This window comes from Nicrophorus vespilloides, unplaced genomic scaffold (genome assembly GCF_001412225.1).
Source record: "Nicrophorus vespilloides isolate i.1.1-1 unplaced genomic scaffold, Nicve_v1.0, whole genome shotgun sequence".
NCBI lineage: Eukaryota > Metazoa > Arthropoda > Insecta > Coleoptera > Silphidae > Nicrophorus > Nicrophorus vespilloides.
Genome location: NW_017096304.1, coordinates 5165 through 26750, shown reverse-complemented (window position 1 = coordinate 26750; position 21586 = coordinate 5165). Strand labels below are relative to the sequence as shown.

Genomic DNA, 21586 nt, shown 5'->3' with positions numbered 1-21586 from the left:
GAACATATTCAAGAAATGACACAGAACATGTTTCTCCTGAATTTTCACTTAATTAAACTTCAAACTAAATATATACATTATATTGAGTTTTGAAATGTATTGATTGTTTGAAATATTGAAGAATGATGGTAAAGATTTGAAGTTCTATGGAACGTTGGCTGCATTGGGCTTTAATGCGTGCGCCTTTCTTAGTAGCGACGAGGAAAGAGGATAGTGGAGGATAGACTCATGTCATGCCAATGGTACCAATCGAATATTCGATATTTTCAGTAATATTTTCCATTCCTCACTCCTTGAACCAATTGGCATATATTAGCTCTTTCCTTCCTTATTTATTCATTTATAATAGTCCATCTATTCCAAAGTGTGTTTACTAATTGATTCCAATTGACGTAATCCTCATTACCAGTTGCAGCAGTTAAGTGTTAATTAATAGTTTTCATCTGCTTTGAGTTGTAAATAACTGTGACTTGCATTTTGAAAGAATGGAAAACCAAATTGAGTATTTCCCTGTATGGGGTCTTCTTCCCAAGAAAGAGACAGGTATCATCTCATTTTTATCTAAATATGAGATGTTTGATGGTAAAGATGCAACAATTGCCATTTTTGATTCTGGTATTGATCCTGGTGCACCAGGCCTCCAAGTAATGTTTACTGATAATACGTGTATTTACCAATCAGTGTATATTATTGATTTTTAGGAAACACCAGATGGCAAGATAAAAGTTATAGAGAGATTTGATTGTAGTGGATGTGGAGATGTTACAATGACACATGTTGTTGTACCCAAGGAAGGACATGTAACTGGACTGTCTGGAAGACAATTGAAGGTACTATGAATGTAATAATAAAGTTGTAACTATTATACATTTTCTTTAGATACCAGAATCCTGGGAAAATCCTTCCAATACATACAGAGTAGGAATCAAAAATGCTTATGATCTATATCCTGAGAGATTGAGGGAAAGAGTTCAGGATGAGTTAAAAGAGAAGAATTGGGATGAGCCTTATAAAATGGTATATGCAGAAGCAGTCAGGAAGTTGTCTGCATTTGAACTTAAAATGAACAATTCACAAACTTTAACTGAAGAAAATCGCCTGGAGAAGGAGAATCTTGAGGCAATAGTAGAACATCTGATTACAGTGGAAAAGAAGTTTTATGATTGGGGCATCTTTTATGACTGTATTATGTTCTATGATGGTGCGAAATGGGTGGCTTGTGTTGATACGACAGAAGAGGGTGATTTGGAAAAATGTCCTTTGATTGGTGAATACAGCATAACGCATGATTATGCTGTATTGAGTCCTCAAGACCAGTTAAACTTCAGCATGAATGTTTATGACTATGGAAATACATTGGAACTTGTTGGACTATATTGTAGGTGTATATTGTAAATTCATGGCATTCATTATTAACGTCAGTGTATTGTAGCAAGCCATGGAACCCACGTTGCTTCAATTGCATCAGCATACTTTCCCAATGAACCGGAAAAGAATGGAGTTGCCCCAGGAGCTCAAATTGTATCCCTGACTATCGGCGATGGCAGATTAAACTCGATGGAAACTGGAACGGCTTTAGTTAGAGCAATGATTAAAGTTATGGAGTTGGGTAACGTTGACGTTATTAACATGAGTTACGGTGAACACGCACATTGGTCCAACACAGGGTAAATAAATAAAATTCTGTAGTTTGTATGTACGCTCTTACAAAGGAATTACATTGCAGGAGGATTGGCGACTTGATGAATGAAGTTGTAAATAAGTACGGTATTACGTGGGTGGCGTCAGCTGGTAACCATGGTCCAGCATTGAGTACTATTGGCACTCCTCCTGATATTAGTCAAGAGACAATCATAGGTGTTGGTGCTTATGTGTCTCCTGACATGATGGTGGCGGAATATGCTATGAGAAAAAAAATGCCAGGAATGCCATATACATGGTCCTCGCGTGGGCCCACCATTGATGGTGGAATGGGGGTTACTGTATGTGCACCTGGAGGTGCCATAACATCAGTTCCTAACTGTACTTTAAGAAATTCGCAGTTGATGAACGGAACATCGATGGCTGCACCTCACGTTGCGGGTGCCGTAGCATTATTAATTTCCGGTATGAAGCAACGTCTTCTCAAGTATAGTCCGTACAATATTAAAAGAGCATTGGAGAACGGCGCGACTTACTTGAACGAAGTGGAGAGGTTTGCACAGGGTAGCGGTTTGTTAAACGTAGAGAAGTCATTCGATTTGCTGCTAAACCATTTCGATGCTCTCGAGAGGGACGTGAGATTCCAAATATGTTGTGGCCCGGACAACGCGAAAGGCATTTATATCAGAAACAAAAATCAAAAGAAGAAACATGAAATCTCCGTGAGCGTGGAACCATTTTTCTTAGATTCAATGGACGTCACTCCGCAAATGAAGATTAATTTTAACTTAAAACTCGCGCTGGTCTGTAAAGCTAGTTACGTGCAGCATCCAAAACATTTAGATCTAAGTAATCTATCGAGAGTGTTTTCTGTACAAATCGATACTGCCGGTCTAGATCAGTTGAGTTCAACAGTTATCGAGGCTTACGATGTAAATTGCGTTGCGAAGGGACCCGTATTTAAAATATTAGTTACAGTTATTGTACCAAAGGAAATAGATGCACCACAGTATTCACTCGTAGAAAATAATGTATATTTTGAGGCGAATACCATTAAACGTAATTTTATCGTTGTACCTGAATTTGCTACGTGGGCTGTGATCAAACTGCGTGCGTGCGAACAGGAGGACCATGGGAAATTCATTATACATTGCATGCATATCTTGCCAAAGCAGAGTTGCAAAACTCTCGAGATGAACAAACATATTCCGGTATCAGCAATCTCTGACAGCGTTTTGAGTTTCCAAGTTCGAAGCTCGGCAACTCTTGAAGTGGTTATTGCTAAATATTGGGCCAACATCGGGAATATGAACATAAACTACTCGATCACTTTCCATGGCATTCAACCAAACCAAAGAACAATTACTATGCTTGCATCCGACGGCATTCATTGCGTAGAAGTCACTAGTCTCCTGGGCGAGGAAATCGTTCCAAGCATTATTCTAAAAAATGCAGTGCAAATATTAAGGTCACTATTGAATAGAAGAACTATTGAAAGAAGAGTTATTTGTAAACCTATTTATTTTTAGGCCAACAGAATCAAAGATTTCACCATTGACTGAGAGAGATGTTATCCCGAAGGGACGTCAAATCTACGAACTTATTTCAACTTTTAATTTTCATTTGAATAAAGGTACTGAAGTGTCGCCGAACTACCCGATGCTCAGTGATGTTTTATATGAATCTGAGTTTGAAGCACAATTGTGGATTTTATATGATAGTAACAAGCAGTATTTGGGAAGCGGCGATGCGTATTACCAGAAAGTATGTAACAACTTTACCTTTGATATCTAACTATATTATATTTATTTTAGTATTTAGTGAAGCTTGACAAAGGGGATTATGTAATTAAATTGCAAGTCCGTCATGAAAAGAAAGAGTATCTAGAGCGTTTAACAGATGCACCATTGCTATTGAATCAGAAGATGACTAGCAATATTACAATGGATGTCTATAAAACATATAGTCAGGCTATAACAAATGGTAAAAAGGCTTCTATAGGACAATCCAATCGTGGACCGATTCCGTTGTACATTGCTCCTTTACCGACTGATAAGTAATATAATGTTACTATATCATACCTTCTGTGCAATACTCTGAATACTGTCGTTTCAGGTATACTTCGAAGAACAACAATATGGCTCATTATTTGACGGGCACCGTGACCTACGCCAAAGATGAGCTTGGAAAGAAAACCGATGTGTACACTATGAAGTACGTTTTGGGTGAAAACAACAAGAAGAGCAGCGTCAAGAGCTCCGACAAAGATAAAACCAAATGGGAGGAGTATTTGGATGCTCTCAGGGATGTGAAAGTTGCATGGCTTGCGAAATTGGGTACGATCACTTTTACTCTTCACCTTACAATTAACATTAATAAGTATAAAATAATAATAATATTTTCGTGGATTTCCGATTAATAAGAACGAGTATACTTTGCGGAATATTTACTGAAGCTTATGCTCAATGCACAATGCCAATAGCCGATTCTATTTGAGGCGTACGGGTATATATCAATAAAATCCGCACTGCGGTTAAGCATGTGTTTGAGTCGTGTGTCCATGGGTAATCATTATCGAAGATCAATAATGAAGGCTTTCAAGTGAGACTTGTGCGCGATCTCGGAAACCAGGTTATCATAAACTGCTTTAATCAATAAACCACGAGCAAGTATTTCGCGCATTACATTTATGAAATTTCTTGCAGGAGACGCGCCGAACAAGTTGGAAGCTCTGTACAATGAGATCCTGGGCGAGTTTCCTGATTACATTCCGACGCATTCTTCTTACTTGCAGGCGTTAGAGGCGATGGATGCCAGAAAACAAATAGTCCTGAACAAGAACAAACTGGATGAGCTTAAACAAGTAATCGAAATTTGCGATAATGTCATTGAAAACATTAATCAGGATTCGATTTTGATCAACAATTCCATTAAATGCGATCAGAGGCCGGAAGCCGGCCAAATCAAATTGTAATAATTAATGTTTGCTTTTAAAGCTTTACATTCTAAATGTTTCTTTTGTTGCTTTAAAGGTTGATGGAACGTCAGAAAACAGTCTTAATTGACTGCCTATGCCGTAAGGGCATTTCTTTGTGCCGATTATCTATAGCGGGGAAGGATCGAGATTTGGATCCGATTCAAGCCGTATGGAAGAACTTGCTTCAAATTGTCGATCCCAACGATAAGACATATCAGGGCAACGTAGTGTTCTTCGCGCTTTGGCATGCCAGAGTTAATAAGAATTATGGAAGAATGGCCAAGTATTTGATGAAAATCAACGAGGAGAAGTCCACAAAGGAAATTGAAGAAGCTTTGATTGAGGTATACGAGAAGCTCGGCTGGGACTTCTTGGTTCAACATACCAAGCGACAGTTACTCGCTAAATATCCGAACGCCTACAGACCGTTCTAAATTAATCCTAAACGTAATCTATTCATAATTATAATCTTGAATGTATACAAAGAAAATAATATTCATAAACAAAGATGTAAGCGAACATAAATAAATTGACATAATTGGGATAAGAATAAGGATAAGAAACATATTATTTGTTATTAAACATAACATATATATTTTTTTTTTCATCACTCTTGATTTTCTTTCTTGATACAAAAATCTTGTGTATGTATACAATAATAAAAAATAAATGAATTTGAATGCCTGTACCACGTATAAAAGAGCCTTTACAATTTTTATTTTGTAGTTTTTTTCTTTCTTTACTTTTGTTTGTAAATGCTACAAGACATTTACCAGAATTTATTGCATCTCTCCGTTTCGGTGTAAAAACGATACCCTGATAATATTTGTATAAAAATTAAGTCCATGTTCATCATTATTTTTCTTTTTGCTTCTTTAAGTAACGATTTCAATTCCATCATTGGTTGTGTCTGCTCAATTATTTTGTTTTTGTAATTCGACGTCTTCGGTAAATGTGTTACGAGATGCAATAAACTTTCGCTTTCTGCCTAACGCTACTTATGTCGGTTTATCTTGTATGTCTGTCCTTGCAAAGAAGAATTAAGTGGAAATGCTAAGAAAAATCAGAAGGGTGGTGGTGGTGGTTCTTTAAAGGATCGGAGGGTCATGAATATATACATATATATGTTTGTGTATATCTATGTATATATATCATAGTTTCTAAACAGTCCCCAGCGAACGCAACTGATTTGTATATATGTACTTACAGATTATATAATTCTGGATTAAGTTTTAAGCGTTTACTGGGCTCGGAGCACAATTTACTCAACTGGAAACACGTATGCTAGTTGTGTTTGTTGAGTAAATAGGCCTTACATATACAAAAATACATCGGTGATAATTTTGATACGAAATGTGGGATGAAGCGAAGGAAACGAGAAGAGGGGAATTAACTTAGGTAGTCTGGGAAGTTGTAGGATAGGTTTTCGTTTTGATATTAGTAGTGATTAATTAGTAGTTTTACATTGGCCTAATTGCAATGAGATCAGAATGGTGGCTGTGTGTGTGGTGCAGGTCAACTCCGGTGCTGATGGAACCATCGCTGAGGTCTTGTAGCCGCGGTCTCCTGGATCTTTTGTGGCGGCCGGTCGGATGGCAGCGGCAATCACAGTGCATAACGCAGAGGGCCACGGAGGTGGCCAGTGTGATGATGAAGGGTACCGCGAAGAAATGTATGATTATTGCCACTTGCTCGTCGCGCTCGTAGTGGGTCAGCACGACGGTGCGGTTCTCCTGGGAATGGTAGCACGGGAATTCAGTACCTTCGTTGCCGTATGCTTCGGTGAAATTGGCGCACAGTACTGATGGCGGGTACCCGCAGCCCTTTATATTCACCAGCAATATAGCATCGTCCGTTTGGTTCGGATTCGCACTCGAATCGTTATAGCTGACGTAGATATGGGTGCAATGGTATGCATCACTGGTGCACCCTTCGCGACACGAACTCCAGGTGCAGTTGGCGAGGCCGGACAATTCCTCCCTTTTGGTGGTCACACAGGTCACTGGCTCAGTCACGAAGTTCGATGTCAGCGTGGATATGGCAGGGTCCACGTAGAGCGGCACCAGGAAAAGGAGGGACGAACCCGCGGACATCGCGACCACAGCCAGCACGCTGGTCGAGTAGAAGAGCGCTTTTTCGCGGCATGACTGCTCGCTGGCGGCGCGATTTTTCTTCGCCGTCGCCAACTCCTGGATCTTACGTTTTCGAAGTTCCTCTTGTTCTTCCAGGAGCAGTTCCGAACTGCTGCTCCTCATTTTCGTTCCGCACTAGGGCATCACCACCCACTTGTCATATCAATCGCAGCGCAACCCATTGTCATTACTAGGGCGCTGTAGGGCGCCCCGACGCCTGCCCCTGCCAACACATACCGCACGACGCCGACGTAGGCGCAAGCGCCCCAAACGTTTCATCTGCTTTCCTTCATTCCTTTCTCGCAATATGCAATTACCCCAATTTTTCCATTACATGGTCTGCTCCGTTTTTTTCTTTTCGAATTTGTCAATAAACCCACGAAAGGTAAACAATGCCGGTCGCCCATTCCCGTTCCACGCCCAAAACCATGTTCTTTTATGAAACACACAACATCAAATGTTTGCTTATTCCGTTTGAAACAAATACCAGACATGCAAGATACTGTTTATTACATAACTACACTATTACCTAACACGAATCCGCAAAAAGATCTATATTATTCATGTTAATTTTGTATACACCCAAGTATATTAAGGACAACAATGATAACATATTGTAGAGTCTAGATCATTAACTATTATTTAATGTAATAAATAAAAATATTATTTGTATACATTTTAAAATATTAAATTTAAAACATGAACATAATTAATACATGTTCCTGATATTGGATATAAATATGAATCATGTAATTGGTAATATTCACTACTACGGGTATGATTTCTACGTAAATTGAAAGTGTTGATTTTTCTATACGGATTTTGAGTATATATAGCCTTAGATTACACTTACGAAATGTTATAAACCAATATCAATAAATTTTATGTTTGATACTAGAAAAATTCAAATTTTTAAATAGTTGCGCTCATAAGTTTCTTCTATTTCCGCTAGATGTCCACTAAATATTACAATCTGAATTAAAACTATTATCCTAGTGGAAATGTAATATGTACATTTATATATATATATAATATTGAAAAAGTATAGAAGTGTAATATGTAAGCTATTTAAAAAAATAGGATTTTTATAATTTGTTACATAATAAGTATACTAATTCGAATAGATGATAAAAAAACAGATTAATGATAAATTGAAATTTACAATACTTGTATTATTCATATTTAAATAAGTATTTTACTTTTAACATATCTAAGATTAATCTGATCTATAAACAATCTAACTTAATCCTCATATGTGTCAACTTAAATCCATTTAGTGTTTTGATTATTCCTGCAGCTTAAATTTGTGTATATCAGCTGTTGATTAAATAGTGCAGTTGTTAAAGGATAATGAACATTTCACATAGTTATTTGTTCCCAGTTTTAGTTAATAGGAGTTAATATATACACAAGTGCTGATGATTCTGTGAATAAAACTAAACAACATAACCAATCTATGATGGCTCAGTTCCAAAACACCCCTCAGGAATTCATAAAAGATACATTTAGTCCTCAAATTGGTGTTCTCTGTAGTCAGAATGCAGAGGAGATATGTAGGAAAAACAATCTGTCCTTTATTGAGTTGGTTCAGCCCTTTTGCAAGTTAAATAGTGAAGTGCGATACAGGGATCCAAATGGGGCTATAGTCTCATTAAGGAACTTAAAAGTGTCAATGTTGGATATTAATGCAAAACCTCCAATACCAGCAATAGCTAGAAAGTTTCTAAACCTTAGTGTAAGTGAAGCTCCCTGTCCTAGACCTTTCCAATACAATGCTGGAGATCATGAACTTACTATACCAAGTAGTGCTCCATGGTTTGAAACCTGGAGAGAAACGTTTTTCCAAGTCCAATATCCAGCCGATCATGAATTCACAAAGCACTTTGTTGCCTGTGTCCTTGTTGTTGCTTCCTCAGATACAAATCCCATTGATTCCTTGCACCAACTTAGCCAATCTTTGAATCACATGCAAACAGTTTCTATTGCTAAGTTGCCCAAGTGGTTTAACAACAATGTACTTCGATACTATGTTATCTTACATGAAACCATTGACACAGATCACATAAGGTATGTTGTTTAATCTGATAATTTTATTAAGGTGTAAATGTTACTCTTTCAGAATCAATGATATATATGAGTCAATGAAGGGGACCTATGGGAATGGAAATTGCTTTCTAATGAAAACAAACTCTAGATCTCCTAATGTAACAGGAGAACAGTTACCTGACCCATGGTGCCAATTTATAAATCATAATATACAATCGGCTTCTACAATGATAATAACACCAGAGACTTCACCAAATATGAGCAGAGCTTTGACACAATCACTTGAGATGGGTCAAGAGGTTATTGAGGATGCAAATAACATATTGAATTATCATCCCTTGAGCCCAGATGGTTCTGAGGAACAGGAAATAGTAATTACAGTTGATTTCAGGTTGTATACATTATTCTGCTAATTATGAGCTTTAAACTTTTTCAGGCTGATAGCATAAGTCAAATGAAAATAGATGAGAAAAAATCGGAAATACCTGTATTGCATGGCGGTTGTTTGTCTACTGAAGATGTGGAGCAAATTAAATTGTTTATTCATGACTTCTGCACTAGGGCTCTCTTGCCCTACATCGAGAAACAGATTCTGAATCTTAGTGATATGATAGCGAACAAAAAGGGTGTAAGCAAATCCTTGTTCAGCGCCACCAAAAGATGGTTTACTCCAAATAAGCCAACATCGAACAGTGCCACAATAAATACTTTAACGTAAATTCTAGTAAACTTAATAGTTTTAAAATTAAAATTTATTTTCTTTTCAGGTATCCTCAAGATGCACCTGAATTGCATATTAGGAAACTAGGAGATTTATACTTCATGTTCGGAAATTATTCGATGGCATTTCAAGCATATCATTCAGCCAAAAGAGATTTTATGGCGGATCAGGCTTGGCTCTATTATGCAGGTGCATTGGAAATGGCAGCTTTATCAGCGTTTATGGGAAACGAGTCGTCCCGAAAAAGTTTTGATTATATGGAAGAAAGTATAATAACATATCTGAATACATGCAAGTAAGTTCTTTCGGTATCTATTACACCTATTTTGCTTACTCTTTGTTTCTCTTAGAATGGCCCAATTTGCAACAAGAGCAACTCTCTTGAGCACTGAATGCTTAAGAGGTCAGAATATGCACGCCGAAGCTGCGAATCAGTTAATTCGCATGACCAGCGAGGAATCTGATCTAAGGTCAGCCTTGTTATTGGAACAGGCTTCCTACTGTTTTCTTCTTTGCACGAAACCAAATATGGTCAGAAAATATGCATTCCACATGGTTTTAGCCGGTCATAGGTTTACAAAGGCCGCTCAAAGAAAGCATTCTCTCAGATGTTACAAACAAGCATATCAAATATATGAAAACAAGGGATGGAATTTGGCTCAGGATCATATATACTATACGATAGGATGTCTTGCAAATAATTTGAACGAACACGAGGAGGCCGTTCAATCCTATTCGAAGCTGCTAACCGGAGAAAGCAAGCAATCGTCAGCACAACAAGCGAAATTTTTGAAGGAATATTTAAATATTCACAATGTAATTAAAGTTACTATTTACCTAGGAAATATTTTTTTTTAATAACTTTCAATTGTAGGAATTGTTAAAGAAGCAGAATAATCTGTTAACACAAGTTCTTCCATTGCCTACGGTGCGCAACGAGACGATTCGGATTCTCGTTGGACCCGGAGTGCCTTTGCGTACACCAGGCAAAGTTCCAGCGATTGGCATCAATCTTAAAAATCAAGGAGACCTGGCGACACGGCAAAAGTGGAATAAGTTAGAAGAGATGCTAGTACAGGAAGCTCAGGGTTCTCTCCCGATGATTTTCAAACCCTTGGTCACTCTTTTTAATATGGATAATATTAATACCGTCAATCCCATAGCGATAATGGGAGAACCAATCCAGGTGGCTGTGGAACTAGAGAACCCTCTGCAGATATTACTAAATCTTAAAGACATCTACCTCCTTTGGCAGTTCAAGGATGACAATAATCGATTTGCAGTTAACGAAATCATGGGACACAATTTGGATCACATCATGAAAACTCAAATCGTCAAGTCCGTGGTTATACAGGCTAACTCCACGGAAGAAGTTATTTTATCTATTACTCCAATGGCAGTTGGTAATGTTTCTGTGAAAGGTATATGCTACAGCTTGATCAGCTCGAACGCGGAGAATGAAATTGGACTTCGAGGGAAGCAAATATTCAACTTCAAAGGTCCCAAACAGAAGAATAACTGCAGCGATTCTAATTTCGAATTAAAAATTGTACCATCAGCGCCATGTCTGCAGATAAGTTTTGGGGAGATGAACTCCGAGTTGTTGAGGAACGAACTACAAGAGATATCCGTTGAGCTTAGAAACGTTGGTAGTGTACCATTGCACAAAGTATATTTAGCAACAGCAATGCCGCATCTGCTATCGAGCTGTGAATTCCAAAGCAATGGTACCGAATTTCTGGATGCAGCTAGTATTGAAACAACTGCGTCAAGGGAGAGAGAAGCCAGGAAAAACCACGTGTCTCATCTCCCGTTGCCCAACGGTGTTCTGGAACCAGGACAGTATTATAATGTGTTCATTTGGTTAAAAGCCCCAGAAACAATTGGGCCTGCGTTAATCGATTTATTGATCTATTATGAAAATTTTAATAGCAGTAGTATACCTAGATATAGGTTGATCAGGCATATGTGGAATTTGCATATACAGGAGTCGATAAGGGTGGAGGTGAACGCAAAGCAGAGTTGGAATTCCAAAAATATTGAGCAATTAGTTCTTACGATAAAAGCTATAAATTTGAACAAAATTCATCACGCTGTTGTCACTGAAATTACTTTGATCAAGGTTGCTCTCCTCAGCCAGAACTGGATTTTATCTAAGGACGTGTCCAGTCCTAAAAATATTAAGTTGGATACGCAAGAGTCGGTGAACATATTCATGAAGATCGATAGGAAAGCCAGCAAAATCAGCAATTATTCAGAAATGTCATTTATTTCGACTAAGCAAATGAACCAACAGTCGCAGTATGCGTATTTGGATTTCGCCAAACGCAATGATCAAAGTAGGATCAACATATTCGATAATATCGAATCGCTGGATTCATATAAAAAGCATGATGGGACTTTGATTTTGCGTTGGCAAGCTATCATTACGGACAGTGAGGGTCAAAAGAGGATGATCTCTGGACAGAATCATATACCAGTTGACGTTACCACTGTGGAAGAAACTCTGGTTGAAGATTGTCCAGCACCGAATTATTCATTCGAAAGGATCCCCATTGATTTACAAACAGAGGAAACCGATAAATTGGTGAAATTAAACGACAAGCAAATCACTTATAACATCGTTCATCCACCAGTTGTCTGCCACAATTTCGATCAAAGCAAATTATGTATTGTACCTCTTAACTTGCACTTGCATAGCGTTTCTGAAACCCAGATTGTAGTGAAAATTTGTACAATAGGTACTAGCAGGTAATTTATATGACGATGTATTATAATTATAGCATATTAATATTATTTGATTCCAGTTCATCTCCTATGCCTCATAGACCAGGCTTGTATTATCCATTTTCCTCCACGCAATTTCGCTGGATAAAAACCGGGTCGATTGTAAGAACAATCGAGCCATTTAGCTCTTTGAACATACAATTATCAATCGCTGCCTTATGTCCTGGCACGTACGATTTAGGATCCAGAATTGAGGTCTACTGTCACCAAGTAGATCAACTGGAAACTGCTGTCCTTCAATCATGTCGCGTTCAATCATCGCTGATCATTACCGGTGGAAATAGTTAAACTATTGTATCACCGAATATCCGGGCAAGTGGTGTGTTATATTTAGTTTCAACACTTGTTTCTGAAACACCGTTCAGAGATGGATAAATCAATTTTACTCAACAGAGTTTAAAATAATTATTAGCTTTTTTTTTTCGTTTAATTTTTAAGTCTGTAAATATCGACTTATCTGTAATCGTATATATATATATAATATATATTTCGTTTTCTATCCCCCACCTTCATCTTTTGTTAATTAATATATTTAATAAATTAATAATTGTTAATTCATTTATACTTGTTGTTATTATTTAAATCGCTTTAATGATCCATAATTTCTCAGCGACTTCGTTTATATTTTTGAATAAATACATTTTTAGTTGTATGTAATTTTCCTAAATCAGCCTTACCACAAGTCACTAAGTCATTACATAATAACAATAAGCTTATCAGTATTTATAACCAAACGGGATTGAGAGCCAGTTCATATAATATAAAGTACAAAATGGGATGAATCGATGACAGGAATTTTACTCTCGATTTCTATAGCAAAGCGCGACAGGAATTCTCATCGATTTTGGAGAGTTCATAAGGTCAAGCCCGCTCAACAGGTGTCACAATTGATTTCCTAGTTACAGCTGAACTCTTCTCATATATGGAACAGAGTTTAAAGCAGAGATAGCATCAAATATGCATCCGGATACGCCAATAACGGCGCGCACAATAATGTGCCTCATCCGTGTTACGTAATTAATAATAGACAGACTATTAAGCATTTATGTAAGGGATACTCTTAGCTCGTAACATCGTTATTACTGTAAAGTTTTATTTTACCGTTTTGATTTATAGTTTGATATATATTTACTTTACAAGATTATTAAATTAATTACTCTATAGAATTACTTAATTGAAATATTTTATATCTGCTGTTATCTATCACATTTTGTCACAGTTTGTATAACCATAGTGAACATTAAATATCTAACTTATAAGAAGTCATTTGAACATATAAATACTTAAATTATTTAACAAACTTAATATTTGAATATGTTAGTATATGAATATTTTAAGAAATAGTTTACAACTTTGTTTTTTATTATAACAATTATACGATAACATAAAGATAATAATTACATTGTAATAAAAGTGTAAAAGACCTGTAGACAAATAAAGTTGAAAAATGTATTAATATATAATTATAAATGACGATGAAAGGTCAATTTTACAATCAATAAGAAATATTAATAAAATTGAGTAAAAACGTAAAGAAAATCGATTTAATATTGGTATATGAAATATAAGTTGGTGATAATAAGCGTTTCCTGGTGTAAATTAGATTTCAGATTTCAGACTAGTGAGTTGGCAAAAGTGAGATGACTAGTAATATTGTTGTGCTGTGATCTAGGTTTTTGATAATTTCATAGATGATATATAATATTTGATTGGAAAGTGGTATGTTTTGGATTACTAAAGTACGAGGGATGATGGTTTCGCGGTCGATGATAGGTGGGATTAGAAGTTAAAAATGTAATTTTGTATTTGGATTGGAGGTGGTATTAGTTAGATGGTAGCGCCACCACAACGCGATCGTCAGTATTAGAAGAAAGGCTGGGTATTGTAGCGTGGTGTAAGTGTGGTTGGATATGGAATTATAGTAAATGTAGTCCCGTATTTAGAAGAGTTTGAGGCTATATTTTAAAGTTGTATTAAAGAGTGGAGAGTGGTCGCTTGTTGTTTTGGGTAAGATGCATTATGTGTAGAAAACGTACGAGAGTTAGAACCCGTTGAAATTTAGTTAGGTTTTGTGTGGCAATGTGGATTGAGAATTTTTGAAGGTTCGGAATACGACCCTGGTTCTTGGCAATGTACATTTAGAGGGGTACATGCTATACTGAAACGTGTGCCTCTTTATTAGCCTCTTACCCAGTCTACCGTGGCGGGATGTTACTTCCATCTTGGATTTAACTCCTCGTTGGGAAGCCGGCTCGTATCAAATACATAAACTTTTGGCGACCTAATCCTTACGAAATTACGTTTCTGTTTACGTTCACATGTGTTTCATTTGCGGATTTTATTGATTGATAAATCGTATCCCTCGGCATGCAATAGGTATGAGGTATTAAAAAAGTAGCCAGTGTAGGCTTTATATACAGTACAGTAATACTAAAAGAGTGAGAAATGGCGTGTGCTTGCAAATACTCATTGAAACAAGGCTGCTAAATAATACGTGGATATCCTTATTAGAAGATGATGAATTTTAGTCATGGTAATATATTGTTCTAGATTAGCAAAACTGTGCATTCGACAAGGTAACTCTAGACCTCAGTTACATACAGCACTTGTAGTGGTATTTAGATTCAAAAAAGCCCATTCATTAATGAACAATTTCAGAGTAAATGCATGCACTTCGAAATATCAAGTAAACAAATAATTTTTTTTTGAGCAACCATGCTTTCTCGAGAAGAGAAATATTAATCTTCGGTTGATTACACACTCTATAGCCAGCCAGAATTAATTCTTATGCCTACACTGCATGCTAATAATTCCAAAATAAAGTTTCAGTGAAATGTAAGTACATTTTTTCTTGTTTTTTTCATTTCAGTAACGTCTTATGACATTGCTAGTACCTGGTTTCAAAGAGCGGTTGCAGCAGGAGACGCTCAACACTCTAACAGGCACTACAAACACACAATGTCTGTACCAAGTAGGGCCCGAGTCTATACTGACGTTAATTCTCTGAAACCAAGGGAATACTGGGACTATGAAAGCTATGTAGTGGATTGGGGCCAACAGGACAACTACCAACTGGTGCGAAAGTTGGGTCGTGGAAAATATAGTGAGGTTTTCGAAGCAATTAATGTTACAAACAATGAGAAATGCGTAGTGAAAATATTAAAGGTAACCTTTGAACTTTCATACTATGCATATATATTGATTTGTACTAATCATTTCATTTGTTGCAGCCTGTTAAGAAGAAGAAAATTAAAAGGGAGATTAAAATTTTGGAGAATCTGCGTGGTGGAACAAATATAATTACTTTGCAAGCTGTGGTCAAAGATCCTGTCTCTCGGACACCTGCTCTTATCTTTGAACATGTAAACAATACAGACTTCAAACAATTGTACCAGACGCTTACTGATTTTGACATTCGTTTTTACCTATTCGAATTGCTCAAGGCTTTGGATTATTGTCACAGTCAAGGAATTATGCATAGGTAAATATTACATAATATCTATACACATATCACATTATTTATTTTCTGCAACTTTATAAAAAATATTTAAAATATTTAAATACCAAAAATTGCTAACATCAATTACATTTCTATATTAATATTTAATACTGAAAAATTCACATTATTTAAAATGGAACTAATTTTTTAATCTATTTATTATCAAAGGATTTTAAAACGAGAATTTTAATTGTATTGCATATCACAATTATTTTGTTTATGATAAATTCGAAATGATATATTTTTCTTAAAATTCGTTGTGAATGCACGTAATTTCTTACAATTAGTAATAAATAGCAGTGAATAACGAAGATATGAATAAAAAAAGCGTTACGCATTTGAACGTATTCTTTCCTAAACAATACAGACTTAAGTCTTTACAATATGTATTGTTTAATGCTATAAAACTTGCATACGTGATTGAATCAAATTACAAACAACGTGATTCATATTATTTGTGCTCCAATGATGATCATTATTGTCTGTTGATCACAAACGTATTTGAAATTATTTTTGAATAGTTTTTTAAATTGCTCTTAAAACTCAGCTTAATATTTTCATTGGAAATAAGTGGCCGTATGTAATTAAAAGAAATTTTTATTTTCTGTAGTTCTAACTTTAAAACAGTTTTTTTTAATCTAAATTATTGGAATTACAATTTTTCTATTTATTTATTCTAAAAAAAATAATAATTTGTCAGTAGAAAGAAAATAAGTATTAAATTTATTACATATTTAAAAGATGGGTTTGTGATTTGTTTGAGATACGGTTTAGAAAAAGTCTTTTCGCTACTTCTTGATTACGAATGTTAAGGGCGTGGCATCTCTTTAATAGTTGTATTGATTTTGGAGCTAGTAGTTGATAGTGAGTTGTAATATAAACTAACGCGTCGTTTTTCTTCGCAGGGACGTAAAACCTCATAATGTAATGATAGACCACGAAAATAGAAAATTACGTTTAATAGATTGGGGGTTAGCTGAATTTTACCATCCCGGGCAAGAGTACAATGTTCGCGTAGCTTCTAGGTACTTTAAGGGTCCTGAACTGTTGGTGGACTATCAAATGTACGACTATTCGCTAGACATGTGGTCATTAGGATGCATGCTGGCGTCGATGATCTTCCGGAAGGAGCCGTTCTTCCATGGCCACGACAATTACGATCAATTAGTTCGCATTGCGAAGGTGCTGGGCACCGAAGAGCTTTTCGAGTATCTTGATAAATACCATATAGAACTAGATCCACGATTTAATGATATTCTTGGAAGGTGAGTAGTGACGCGTCTACAGTCTTAATATGCTTATTACTATTGATATATTTGTGCGTGTTCTTCGTGATTGCAGACATTCCCGCAAAAGATGGGAACGCTTCGTCCATAGCGAAAACCAACATTTAGTATCCCCAGAGGCGCTCGATTTCTTGGACAAGCTGCTACGTTACGACCATCTGGAGCGTTTGACGGCTCGTGACGCGATGGATCACTCCTACTTTTGTAAGTTGCCGCAACGCACGTCTCAATCCGCGCTTTCCCTTGAAATCAGCTAGGACAGTTAAATTCTTTGTTATAAAGTATATTAATTTTTTTTTTTATATTATTTTTCAAGTTTTCGTTGTGTATATAACATCTACTGCTTAGTATCACTTTCTCCTCTTTCCAACCTATGTTCTGAAAATGGACACATTTTCATATCCGGGATTTATAAATATTATTGATTGTTTACGCTACCATAATCCTAATTTCTTCTCTTATTATTATTATTATTATTTCTATCAATTTTTTTTTGTCATGTACATGGAAAAACGTTTTGTACGCAATTTGTAACACCACCTTAGATATGCTGTTTGACATCAATGAAAACTTGCTTGTGTGCTATAATTATTATGTATAAAATTAATTGGAATATATATATGAAGTGAATTGAAAAGTATTTGTTTTCGTCGAGCATATTAATGATATATTTTGTATGTAAGAAATAAACATATTTTAATGATCAAAGGCATCCTGTTTTTCTATGTACATGTCTCAACATCGATTTTTATTACATTATTATTTTTTTTTGTTTGTTTGTTTTATTATTATGATTTTCAATTTACCTTGTAATAATGAATCGTACAGCAATACAGATTAATTGCTAACCAAAATACAACGTGTTTTGTATCGGAAAACTATTTATTTATTTATTGAAGCAAAATATAGCTCAAAGTTAGTTTTTGTTTCTCACAAACGAACCGCTTGACTATTATTATTATTATATATATATATATATATCATTTTTTTATAGGATTATGATTTTCTTTCTTCTTTCGACATAGCCAATAATTTCTAATTGATCCCATACAATGGGGAATGGCGAAGTGCTTTTATTCTCTATGTTTATTCTATTATTTCTATAAGCACATTTCCCCCTTTTTGCTCGTTGATTAGTGATTACGTATTGGAGAATGCGTTTTTTTTCTTTTTGGCTTCAATTTGTACGCAGCTCGACAATCTACCCTTCAAAATCCATAAGTTTAAATAAAATCAACTCGTCATTCCTTTGATTTGTATATACTGTATAAGCTGATGTGAAGAAAGATATGTTTTAGAGAGAGTGAGTGAAAACAAAAGTAGCTTTGTTCAGGGAATTGCATCTTTGAACCCTTTTACTAAAAAAGATAAAACAAAAAGTAATATTAATATTACGTAGTAGTCCGAGGGAATACTGATTTTTTTTTTACAAATTAACTAATTAATTTTCTTTTTGTACTGTTTCCATTTTTGAAGCAAAAAAAAAATGTTTTCCAATTGATTTAATTTCTGATTAAAAAAAATTATTGATTATTATTTGTCGTCTTCATTTTCGAAAAGGAAATGTTGAAACTTAATTTTGATTTGTACAATTATTTAAATTTATCTGCAAAAATGTATTTTCATTATTATTACTTTTTTTGTCTTTCTTTTTTTTTCAAATAAAACATTTCATTGTACGTTTTTTAATTATTTTACTCTTACTTGTTTCTAATGTCTTGTTCGATGGCGGTGGTTCTCTATTAATTTTGATTTTCTTCGTCGTTTCTGTTACGAACATTTTTAATCATCCCATGTCCATTTTTTTTGAATTAACCATTTCAGGATGACTCAGCCCCATTACTCATTTAAATCGCTGGACTCATTTTCACCAACCATATAGATGTTATCATTATCATTGTATGTTGGCGGAATGGATAAAGAGTGTAACGAAGGCAGATTTTTTGGAAAGGTATTTGATCTCTCTCACACACAGATTTTATGTAAGAAAAATAACTATTTGTAAAAGAAAATCTGTCTTTGAATGGGTGTCATTATTATTTCTTTATACTTTTCATTATGTTCGTTGTTATGATTTGTTTTTTTTTTTAAATTTCTGTTCCTTTTCGTTATTTGGTGTTATAGAAGCGTTGCGATCTTTGGTACTGAGGTTTAATGAGTATTGTTTTTGGTCCTATTGCAGACCCCGTTGTTCAGGAACACTGCCGAATGATGTCAACGGTGACTTCATCTCCTACTCCGCCTACAGGCACAATGTCTGTTGTAGGAGTAGGTGAGTAGCTACCAGGTAAAGCACTTATCATTTGGACACAAGCTTCATCCTTCCTTCCCTCGCTATACAATACTTTTCACGACACACTTCTTCAATATTACAGCATCTATGTTCTCCCCTAAATGTTCGATGTTGTTATCAAAAAAAAAAAAATAAGAAAAGAATATGCAAGAAATAATAAGTACAGAATAAATTGAATGTCTTTGTTGTTGTTTGCCTGTTTGTATGTTTGTCGTGGACTGTCCACACTGTCTTCTTTCTTTCCAGGACTCAGGAATTTTTCTGAAAAGTTCAGAGCTCTGATCTTTGGGTTTTTCTAGGTGGTCCTGCCTCCCCAATTGGATCGCCGCTAACAATTCCAGCGTCCCCAAAACTGATGTCGATGCGAAAGTCATCGGCATTTTTCACTAACCTCGACTCTTCAACAACACCCACCCCCACATGAATCACCTTATTATATAAACACATAAACAACAACATGCATTAATCGTAAGCTTTGTATTTTCTTTAAACAAGACGAAAATTATGATTAAGGAGATTAAGTTTCCTCAGCAAAAGATTTTATTGTGCATATATAAAGAGTTAGTCTAATATTAGTATATATATATGAAGAAAGAAGTTTACTAATTATTTTCATACGTGTACATAGAAAGCAGATTTTTCATATCGACTACAAAGCAATATCTATTTTATTTCATTGCATAACTAAATTCTATGAACACGTATACACCACTACGTATATATATATATTATATAAAAAAATATGAAAAGTCTAAAAACAATTACAAAAAAAAATACAAACAAAAAGTGATACAAAAAATTTTCCAAAAAAAAAATAAAAATAATAATTAATTAATAATAATACAAAACTTATGTTTCGTTAGGTGTTAGGATTATTTGTATTATTTGATATGCGAGAGCCCCCCAAGGAGCCTTAACTAAAGTATAGTATAGTTATTAGTAAGTCTTTATTAAGCAGAAAGTAAGGTGAAAGATAATGAATTAAATTTCATGACTGTAATACTGCCAAGTTAAATACTTAAAAAAAAATAAGAGCGGACGTTGAAAGGAATAATATTTAATTATTTACACAAATTACTGTTTTTTCGCTGTATTTTGTACACTACAGAATTTCGCAAGTTTTCAAAAAAAAAAAATAATGAAGAGTAAGTGATAAATTCGATGAATAGTAAAAGGAATAAGTAAATAAACGATGAAGAATTCATTAGGCGATGCACTATATTAATTAAGTCTTATGAGAAATAGTATTTAATATAAATGAATTTTATATATATATAAAGTAGTGTGATAATATTCATTGATTCTAAATTGGGGACCATTTTTGTTGGTCCCCAACAAACAAAATCTCAACACCAACTTGACTATGTAATCAGTTTCCAATGTGATCACATACGAGAGATAGCAACATATATTCTAAAGCCGAATGCAATTGTTAATAATTCATAATATTAAGGAACTATTCTAAAGCCAAGCAACCTTGGCCTTTGTACCAGTCATGATCGTGAGTTACGCTGCTGTGTTTCTGTTGTGGTTGTCCTTGCGTTCGGGCGCGGATGTCCATCCAGAAGATGCCGTTGTCCTGATTATATACACTTATATTTATATTATTGTTGTTTCTTTGTTATTCTCTTTAGTAGTTAAAGGATATTGTATGCTATTTGTGTTGTCTACCATCTTTACCAGTTCTATAAGTAAAAAGAAAACAAAATGATAAAAAAATAATAATATTAAGAATCATGACCGCATTGTTTTACCCGACTTCTTATATTCGTTTAAGACTTGTACATCCCGTTACGATTGAAATTAACGTAAAAGTAAGCAAAACGACATTTTTTCAAACAAAAAAAACATCCCCTATTATGTAAAATCCTATAATAGTTAAGACAAAAGAAATTAATAAAAAATAATACTTAAGATAAAATTGAGCATAAATCCATAGAGCTTAGTTTGTAGAGCAGACAATATTTGCCCAGGATAAATGATTATATTATATATAAAAAAGTATATATATATATATGAATTGCTTCAAGAGTGTTTGTCCTTCAAATGAAAAAGCCTTCTTATCTGTTATACTATTATATTTTTGTATGTCGTGCTGTGAGACTCTAGGGCAAATCACTTTATCAGTGTGGGGGGGAGGGTCAAAAGTTGATTTGCGTTCTATACATTTACTTTTGTTTTGCGAAATGAACAAATAATTCACT

At 35.0% G+C, this 21586-nt stretch overlaps 4 protein-coding genes across 10 annotated transcripts; 3 read left to right on the top strand and 1 right to left on the bottom strand.

The window, feature by feature from the left end:
* Window positions 1-208: 208 nt before the first annotated feature.
* Window positions 209-5181, top strand: LOC108556611 (tripeptidyl-peptidase 2). The gene is made up of 10 exons (XM_017912787.1): window positions 209-644; window positions 702-830; window positions 880-1378; window positions 1433-1667; window positions 1727-3109; window positions 3171-3405; window positions 3456-3697; window positions 3757-3977; window positions 4347-4611; window positions 4674-5181. The coding sequence occupies exons 1-10, from the start codon at window positions 486-488 to the stop codon at window positions 5050-5052; spliced, it is 3747 nt and encodes a 1248-aa protein (XP_017768276.1). The 5' UTR covers window positions 209-485; the 3' UTR covers window positions 5053-5181.
* An 85-nt stretch (window positions 5182-5266) lies between these two features.
* On the bottom strand, window positions 5267-6980 carry LOC108556613 (protein tipE). The gene has a single exon (XM_017912788.1). The coding sequence runs from the start codon at window positions 6871-6873 to the stop codon at window positions 6079-6081; it is 795 nt and encodes a 264-aa protein (XP_017768277.1). The 5' UTR covers window positions 6874-6980; the 3' UTR covers window positions 5267-6078.
* A 1033-nt stretch (window positions 6981-8013) lies between these two features.
* On the top strand, window positions 8014-12805 carry LOC108556616 (trafficking protein particle complex subunit 8). Its single transcript, XM_017912798.1, has 7 exons — window positions 8014-8817; window positions 8870-9167; window positions 9233-9510; window positions 9564-9812; window positions 9868-10333; window positions 10392-12268; window positions 12325-12805. Exons 1-7 carry the CDS (start codon window positions 8207-8209, stop codon window positions 12590-12592), a joined length of 4047 nt encoding a protein of 1348 aa, XP_017768287.1. The 5' UTR covers window positions 8014-8206; the 3' UTR covers window positions 12593-12805.
* A 1411-nt stretch (window positions 12806-14216) lies between these two features.
* LOC108556614 (casein kinase II subunit alpha) lies at window positions 14217-19854 on the top strand. Of its 7 annotated transcripts, none has more exons than XM_017912796.1 (7): window positions 14217-14311; window positions 15174-15469; window positions 15535-15785; window positions 16709-17068; window positions 17145-17293; window positions 19272-19361; window positions 19682-19854. In XM_017912796.1, the coding sequence occupies exons 2-7, from the start codon at window positions 15263-15265 to the stop codon at window positions 19804-19806; spliced, it is 1182 nt and encodes a 393-aa protein (XP_017768285.1). In that variant the 5' UTR covers window positions 14217-14311; window positions 15174-15262; the 3' UTR covers window positions 19807-19854. The 7 variants fall into 7 exon arrangements, with proteins under 7 accessions (XP_017768285.1, XP_017768284.1, XP_017768279.1 ...); XM_017912795.1 differs by lacking the exon at window positions 14217-14311 and adding an exon at window positions 14455-14680; XM_017912790.1 differs by lacking the exon at window positions 14217-14311 and adding an exon at window positions 14704-14837.
* The last annotated feature ends 1732 nt before the right edge of the window (window positions 19855-21586 follow it).

What these genes read in the sequence shown, in the direction of transcription:
- LOC108556614 (XM_017912789.1), top strand. Translation starts at nt 14,835, where the DNA reads ATGGTAATATATTGTTCTAGATTAGCAAAACTGTGCATTCGACAAG. An exon ending in AGTCAAGGAATTATGCATAG is followed by an intron (nt 15,786 to 16,708) that starts GTAAATATTACA and finishes TTTTCTTCGCAG; the next exon opens with GGACGTAAAACCTCATAATG. An exon ending in GATGGATCACTCCTACTTTT is followed by an intron (nt 17,294 to 19,271) that starts GTAAGTTGCCGC and finishes GTCCTATTGCAG; the next exon opens with ACCCCGTTGTTCAGGAACAC.
- LOC108556611 (XM_017912787.1), top strand. Translation starts at nt 486, where the DNA reads ATGGAAAACCAAATTGAGTATTTCCCTGTATGGGGTCTTCTTCCCAAG. An exon ending in CTGGTGCACCAGGCCTCCAA is followed by an intron (nt 645 to 701) that starts GTAATGTTTACT and finishes ATTGATTTTTAG; the next exon opens with GAAACACCAGATGGCAAGAT. An exon ending in AATGCAGTGCAAATATTAAG is followed by an intron (nt 3,110 to 3,170) that starts GTCACTATTGAA and finishes ATTTATTTTTAG; the next exon opens with GCCAACAGAATCAAAGATTT.
- LOC108556613 (XM_017912788.1), bottom strand. Translation starts at nt 6,873, where the DNA reads ATGAGGAGCAGCAGTTCGGAACTGCTCCTGGAAGAACAAGAGGAACTT.
- LOC108556616 (XM_017912798.1), top strand. Translation starts at nt 8,207, where the DNA reads ATGATGGCTCAGTTCCAAAACACCCCTCAGGAATTCATAAAAGATACA. An exon ending in GTTCTGAGGAACAGGAAATA is followed by an intron (nt 9,168 to 9,232) that starts GTAATTACAGTT and finishes AAACTTTTTCAG; the next exon opens with GCTGATAGCATAAGTCAAAT. An exon ending in TGTACAATAGGTACTAGCAG is followed by an intron (nt 12,269 to 12,324) that starts GTAATTTATATG and finishes ATTTGATTCCAG; the next exon opens with TTCATCTCCTATGCCTCATA.